Source organism: Mytilus galloprovincialis, chromosome 3 (assembly GCF_965363235.1).
Source record: "Mytilus galloprovincialis chromosome 3, xbMytGall1.hap1.1, whole genome shotgun sequence".
Lineage (NCBI taxonomy): Eukaryota > Metazoa > Mollusca > Bivalvia > Mytilida > Mytilidae > Mytilus > Mytilus galloprovincialis.
In genome coordinates, this window is record NC_134840.1 from 7,768,596 (window position 1) to 7,777,220 (window position 8,625).

The 8,625-nt window shown below is 35.0% G+C and overlaps 1 protein-coding gene across 1 annotated transcript; it reads left to right on the top strand.

The window, feature by feature from the left end:
* The first annotated feature begins 883 nt into the window (after positions 1-883).
* Positions 884-8,228, top strand: LOC143067090 (uncharacterized). The gene is made up of 4 exons (XM_076240127.1): positions 884-1,042; positions 4,743-4,912; positions 5,544-5,633; positions 7,600-8,228. The coding sequence occupies exons 1-4, from the start codon at positions 973-975 to the stop codon at positions 8,047-8,049; spliced, it is 780 nt and encodes a 259-aa protein (XP_076096242.1). The 5' UTR covers positions 884-972; the 3' UTR covers positions 8,050-8,228.
* The last annotated feature ends 397 nt before the right edge of the window (positions 8,229-8,625 follow it).

An 8,625-nucleotide genomic window follows, 5' to 3' on the forward strand; every position in this document is an offset into this window, starting at 1 on the left:
CAACTATAGGTCACAGTATGTTTTTACCGGATAGTAAGCTGTAAAAGGCCCCGAAATGGCAAATGTAAAACAATTCAAACGAAAAACTAACGGTCTGATTTATGAACAACATAACTAATGACCAAAAACAAATATGAAATACTCAAACTAACGACAACTAACGAACTACTGGCTCCTGGCTTGGGACAGGCACATACATGTACATAACAACTAACGAACTATATACTGGCTCCTGACTTGGGACAGGCACATACAATCCCTCCCTCCGCAACATAACAGCATGATGTGCATATCTGAATTGATTACATTTGTTTCTATAGATTTCGAGATCTCTGTAAACTTTTTTAATTTAAAGACAATTATTTTAACCCAAAAAGCTGAAAAGTATAACAAAATGATGCTAATATACGTGGCGCACAGGGGAAATAGTTTTCAGAAAGAAGAATCCTGATTGGATAGTGATAAACATTAACCATATAAAGTGTGTCCACATTAAATTAAAAATGGGGAATGTGTCGAAAAGACAATAACCCGACCAAAAGGCAGAAAACAGCCCAAGGCCACCAATGAGTCCTCAATAAATTGAGAAAATCATGAATGTTTTATAATAACATACCATGTAAAAATTTCAAAGAATTGATTCGTGTATCAAATATTTCATTTGCAATTATAAATATGATTCAATCTTACTCAATCAAAGGACCCAATTTTCTGGAAATAACGGATTACTTTTTATACAACCTGAGTACTCGAGATACAAGATGAATTACACGAAATATTCCTTGATACTGCTCTGGGTAACGTTTTGTGTTGTTCAAATATAATTATAGCATGATATAGTCAATAAAATAACACGTAAACAGGAAAACTATTTTTAGAATTTTTACCTGTATTTTCAATACACATTTCGTAATAACAAAATTTAATATTCTACTGTATAAAAGCTTTTTAAAGGAAATTAAATATATTGAAATGCATATTTCGGGAGTGGATCTGAGAGGATGTCAGTTTCCTCAACAGCAGTTAACACCCGAGGAGGAAGGTAAGTACATATATGCATAGCTTTGCATTAAATGTCCATAAAGCCTAATTCTAGGGGACACTAACCCTCTATACGGAATCTGAACCACACTGTTCATCCGTCTAATTCTAGGGGACACTAACCCACTCTGTATAAGCATAAAATTGTGTATACAAGCTCACTGTATGGAATCTAAACCCAACTGTTCAGAAGCCTAATTCGATGGGAAACTCATCCATTGTACGGAATAATTTGAACAACACTGTTCATACGCATAATTATATGGGACACTTACCCAATATATGGAATCTGAACCACATTGTCCATAAAGCATAATCCATGGGGACACACAAACTCACTATATTGAATCTGAACCACACTGTTCATAAGTATAATTCTAGGTGAAAACAAATCTTCCATATATAATTTAAACCTTACTTTTCATAATTATAATTCTACGAGACACGAACCAATTTTGTAAAATCTTAACCACACTGTTCATAAAGCATATCTATTGGGGACACGAACGCGATATAAGGAATCTGAACCACACTGTTCATAAGCATTATTCTAGGGATCACAAACCTAATATATAGAGTCTGAACCACACTGTTCATCAGAATAGTTATGAGGGACACAAAACTACTGAATGGATCTGAATATGTGACACTTACACACTGTTTAGAATCCGGACCGCACTTTTCATAAGCATAAATCGATGGGACACTAACCCACCAATCTAATTAAAACCCGATCTCTCATCGCTCCTGTTTCTGATATGTCGCGTGGGAGATCTAACGAAACCGGCTTTGAGGTCACATGTGAGTGAACTAAAAGTCATGAATTTATAAAGATATGCAAATGAGTTGACGACCTATTAATAAGCCAATCAAAAAAGTTTATGAATTTTTATGACTGACGATTTCGTCGTAAATAAAATGAGTTACATCCCTTTGCCTTACGTTAAACTTCCAAGATCGTGGAAGACTCAATTTCATTGGTCGAAAAAGACACACCTTCGAGGTCACTCACATGTGACCTCAAAGCGGGTTTCGTTAGATCTCCCACGCGACATATCAGAAACAGGAGCGATGAGAGATCGGTTTTTAATTAGATTGCTAACCCACTGTATGGCATCTGAATCACACTGTTCATGTGCATAGCTGTAGGGGGCACAACCCACTGGATAGAATCTTAACCAATCTGTTCCTAGACCTTATTTAAGGGGACAGGAACCCACTGTCTTGAAACTGAACCACACTGTTCATAAGCATAATTCTAAGGAACACTGACCCACATGATTGGATTTGAACGACACTGTTCATAGGTCTATTTTTAAGAGAAACATAACCACTGTTTGAAATCTTTAACAATCTGTTCATCAGCACTATTCTAGCGAACACTAACCCATTGTATGGAATCCGAACCTCATTGCTCATAAGCATAAATCTAGGGGACGCTAACCCACTGTATGGAATCTGAACAACACTGTTCATGAGCATAGTTGTAGAGAGCACAACCCACTGTATTGATCTGAACACCACTGTTCATGGGCATAGTTGTAGAGAGCACAACCCACTGTATTGATCTGAACCACACTGTGCATGAGCATAGTTGTAGAGGGCACAACCCACGGTATTGATCTGAACCACACTGTTCATGGGCATAGTTGTTGAGGGCACAACCCACTGTATTGATCTGAACCACACTGTTCGTGAGCATAGCTGTAGAGAGCACAACCCACTGTTTGATCTGAACCACACTGTCCATGGGCATAGTTGTAGAGAGCACAACCCACTGTATTGATCTGAACCACACTGTTCATGGGCATAGTTGTAGAGGGCACAACCCACTGTATTGATCTGAACCACACTGTGCATAAGCATAGTTGTAGAGGGCACAACCCACTGTATTGATCTGAACCACACTGTTCATGGGCATAGTTGTAGAGAGCACAACCCACTGTATTGATCTGAACCACACTGTTCATGGGCATAGTTGTAGAGGGCACAACCCACTGTATTGATCTGAACCACACTGTGCATGAGCATAGTTGTAGAGGGCACAACCCACTGTATTGATCTGAACCACACTGTTCATGGGCATAATTGTAGAGAGCACAACCCACTGTATTGATCTGATCACACTGTTTATAAAGGCTTTATCTCAGGCACACTAACATACTGTACGGAATAATTTGAACTTCACTGTTTATACGCATAATTCTAGGGGGCACTTACCAACTATATGGAATCTGAACAACACTGTTCATAAAGCAAAATTCATTGAGACACTAACCCAATATTTTGACTAATTGCTGTACGACGTGTTTCAGTGTTTTGTACATCCGGCATGCATATAATAGTTTTTGAGATTTCAGTTATGGCTTCGGTTGGATAATCTGTTATGTCTTGTAGTTTTGGGTCCAAATGATATGGGATTGCCTTTCCATGACATCATTATCCTGAAAATTCTTTGGACGAGTATTGTGAAAGTAATTGTAATTGTATAACCTTCGAGATTGCATGTTAATAACGTAAGCGCATTACTATTTTTAATATCCTGTGGTGTTTGTCGTTGATGGAATATGTTCGTTATTGTTTTTCAGTTTGCATGTTGTGTCGACTATAATATTATTTGTTGGTGTGTTCCTCTGAGATGAATGTTCTTGTGTATGTTTGAGCTGTATTTCTGTCACGTAGTGTTGCTATTTCTGCAATATGTTTTAGCATTGTCATAAATTGGGAGGTTCGGCTAGCCATCAAACCAGGTTCAATCCATCATTTTTTTTTTCAGAATGTCCTTTACCAATTCAGAAATATGGCAATTATTATTAAATTGTTTGTTTTGTTGTATGTTGGCGTTTGTTTTCTTGCACTTCAATGTTCCTGTTGTTCCTTTATTTCCTCTTATAGTTGATATGTCCCCCCCCCCCTCCGTTTCATTTTGTAATCCGGATTTGTTTTCTCTCAATCGATCTATGACTTTTGAACACCGGTATATATACTACTGTTGCCTTTATTGATACACGAATCACATCGCATTCAATGTTAACACTTCAATCCTCCAACTTTTTAACTTTAATTTTGAACTCAACCTTGCAATTTTTCCATTCATGTTAGAAAAGGACCACAGTACTAAAATCTTCACAAAACAATGACAGATAAAAACAGTATCCTATTTCACACATTTATACTTACTCAGAATTTTATTTTAAATTTGAGCGAAGGAAGCGAAAAAGTATTGTTTTCTGCTTATGACGGATATACTAACGGTATCTGTGATACATATAGCAGATGTATTTCGAATAAACGTTAAACTATATACAATGAGTGCGCACAGTGCCCACACACAATAAAAAAAATCACATGTGTGTACATACATTTAAAAAAGACATATGAAGTATAATTTTCTGCGAATAAAATTGAGAATAATATTCACAAATGAATTACTCATTTTTGTTAATCAATTCCTTATGTGTTGAATTGTTTAACATAAAAAGAAGGATTACGTGTCGTAGAACCAAACATTCTTGTAACTAAAACTAAAATAGCAATAACAAAAAACTTGAGAAACTTTGTTAACATCAAGTAATGCACGGAAATTGTAAAGACTTATGTACAAAAAATATCTCTCTCGTCTTGTGACAATGATAAATTATATAAAAATTTTAAAAGATTTATCGACAATTTTGTAATTTAACAGCATTTTCATTTTTCAGCCAGATTTTTAGCGCTACGCCTAAATGTAGTGAAAAAGTATAAGATAATTGCTATGGCGATGACAGCTGGCGCTGTACTGTTAATCATTGCTGGTATAGTAATAGTTTCTAAGAGCACAGGGGGTGGCTTCCCCTTAACAGCTGGATCTCCTATTTGGGCCGGATCATTGGTAAGAAAGTTTGACTGTCAATTTCTCCTATTTGGGCAAGATAATTGGTAAGAAAGCTCGCATGTTAATTTTCTACTTAATTTTAGTTTATGACGGTAATTCTTATACACTTGTTTATCTTTGATTTTCCAAATGTTCCATTTGTGTTTGTCACTCTCAGACATGTGTATTTATATTTCATACGACAATTGCAAACCTGAAAATACTTTTGCGATTAGGTATGTTTTTGTTTTCGCTCAGTTCAAAGATCAAGAATCAGTCTGTGAATTTGCTTTTGAAATTACAGTATAGTCAAGTTTTATTTTAAAGGGCGAATCTATACTGCGGAAACATGGACGTTTAACTGTATATAAGAAAGGGGGAAACAGTACTTTCCTTAACAACATCTTTGAGTATAACCCCTGGGAACTTCGAAAGACCATCGTGATATGTACACAAAACGATACACAAAGGGATCCACTGCAATAAACATTAAGAAAAGTACTGTTTAATATAAAAAACAACCCTTTTACCATCAAATGCATACTACTCGGTTAAAGTTTACCACCGAAGATATTGACTTTTTCTTTGTAACCTCTGATGCAATATTGCTGGTCTTTAAAATAAGTTAAATTTATTTTTGTATTTTTAGATCTTGATAGGAGCTATCTTTGGACTTGCACTTGGATCAAGTAATTCAGACTGGAAAACAGAAAGTGATAAAACAAAACAACGATGTCTTGTAAGCAAACAAAAACGTATTTTAAAAAGTCGAAAACATATAAAAGTTGTTTTTAAACAGCTACAAATGTACAGCAAAGCTTTTAAAAGGTGTACAGGAAGGTCAACGCGTAGGTTTGGAGTAACAAAAGTCTTTGCATTTATCATATATGAATTTCCCTCTGGCCTCCTCTCAATCAGCCTCTGAGATCTATATTGAAAAATGTTTTCTTTCAGACAATCTCATAATATTTATGCGCAACAATATTCTTTTAACTATTACAATTCTCCGTTCATCAATATTATTTTATATGATGAACTCATTTTATGACCCATAATGAAAAGTTACAGCCTGATTCATGTGCAAAATAATGAATAAAAAATAAGTATGATGCAGCAACAAACGACAACCATTTAATTACAGGCTCCTGACTTGGGACATGCTTATACATGATATGGCTGGATTAAAAATAGGTGGAGGCGCACGAATCCTCCGTAACCTGGGACAGTGATGTCACAGTACAACATAAGAACAAACTATAAAAATCAGTTCAAAAAGGTTTCACTCATCAGAACCATCCAAAGCAGAATATATTTAACAGAATCACAGAGTGAACGTGGTAGGGAACTTTCACAATCCCACAACACAATATATGCGAAGTGCAGATATGAGAGTACTTGCAGTTAATCACAGCTAGTTCAAAGCCAATAAAAAATATTAAAAAAGTTATACATTTAAAACTGTCATATCAATCAGTACACATCCAAATGGATTTAGTATAAAGACTTCATTAACATGGCAGAGATAAACATGACTTTGTCTATTGTCAAGGTGCTCGTTTATATTTGATTTCTGCAGAAGTTTATTTTGGTAAATTTTGACAGTATATTTAGACAGTTCTTGATTATTGAACAAAAACATATCATCAAAATAACGACAAGCGTTGTTGCATTTGTCAATTAAATGTAATTTAGACGGGTCTTTACTGAGTTTGACCATAAACAGTGATTCATAAAAGTACACGAAGAAGTCTGCGTTTGAAGGGGTGCAATTGGTGCCCTTAGGACTACCTTAAACCTGTCGATAAACTTTATTGCTGAAACGTAAATAACAACAGCTTCAATCATCTCGTCACACCGCCTGGGGTATATTTATCATATTTACCTTTCTCATTAGAGAAGAAGGCTTTAATTTAAGATTGTATAGAAGTGTAGTGTTAATAATTGAAAAAGTAAAACTTGTCAACTGAAACAAAAAGACCACCAAAGGCACATGGTTTTTAAAACATCAAGAACAAATTACAATCCAAAACAAATAGTTAATATTTGACTATTTTCATAAAGTTTTATAGCCAAAGTTAATTATTTGATAGTAGAGAAGGAACTTATTAAAAACAGAGAAAGATTAGTTTTTGAACACTTACTTGAGGCAGAGATGAAACAATATTTTACTGGTTGTTTTTTGTAGTTTAGGTAACCAATACAAGAGACAAATTTTGCAAGAGACATAGCTCACATGAGACAGATTTTACAAGAAACATAGCTAACACGAGCCATATCTTACATGAGAGTTGAGACATATCCTACCTGAGATTTTTGTTCACTAGACATATCTTACAAGAGACTATCAAACAAGAGATATTGACAAAAAAGGTTGAAATAGTAGAAACTGCTTTTGTATTAACCAAATTGATAGATAGTTGTATGAGTAAGTCTTTATATTTATTATGTAATTAGGAAGCATTATAGAGGTTCTGCAGATTGAGTGCCATGACAGGAATTTTGAAGATGTCTGTTGCAAATAAAACAAACGTTTCTAAAGCATAAAAATAAAACAATAGATAGCGAACACAGAAATCAATGATGTTGATACATGTGTGTCTGTGTTTCTGTGTATGAGTTGGGGGGGGGGGGGGGGGGTCTTAAAACATATGTTAACTTAATAATAAAAATACATAAATTAATATTAATGACCATCTTTTTTTCAGGTTGTCGTGTTTTATGTTTTTGCTGTAACATCTTTCTCATTTATGGGATTGTGTATTGGATATTCAGCATGGTCAATGGCAGAATGTGCTAGTAGGAACGAAAAGAATACTACATGTAGTACAAGTTTTGACCTACAAGTGGGAATGAATGCTGTCGCTATTGTAACAGCAATTGGTCTTTTCATTTGTTGCCTCACCGTGTGTATCATGTTTTGTTACTATAGAAAAGCTTTTCTGTTCCAGTCAAGACAGGAACGAGTGGCTCAAATGCAGATAATATTACAACAACAACAACATCAAATTGCAATGTTAAGCCAATCACAACAGCAACCGTATTATCCCAATACACAGGGAACGCAGTTCTCAAATACCGGAACAGGATATGGAACTACTTTTTCACATTCGCCACCGTCTTATTCAGAGGCATTATACGGTGAGAACAAGCGATAATTGGACAGTATTATATCTGTTTTATAGTGATGTGTTAAAAGTGTCGTAAACATTTACATCAGAACGTATTTCCTTAATCGTTATAATGTTATTTAGTTTATAGAATTATTGTGTATAACGCATGCGTGAGTATCTGAAAGAAGTCATTGATTCAAGAGTCCGTTAGCATCAAGTATATATAGTACAACAACAACAACAACAACTAACCGTGCGAGGGCTATATTGCCAGTTAAGGTCGTTAAAAACTCATTTACAACAACAAACACAACACATGTTTACAAATACCCAAGGAATGTAGTTTCCATATACTAGACCCAGGAATGGAACTAATTTTTCGCCGTCTCCATGAAAACGATAAATTCCGGTGTATTAGATACTCTATCAGAAAGTGCCGACTCGTGGGTCGCCGTCTAGCAAATTGTCTAAGAAATACAGAATAGTTTCATTGTATATTTTTATTGGTAAAATAATTATATAAAAAAAACAGTTGTTAATTTATAGTCGAAAATACTCTTGTTTTTTTTCCGTTTCTTACTATCAATTTTGTAATAATACTATAACGTCACCCTAACTGTG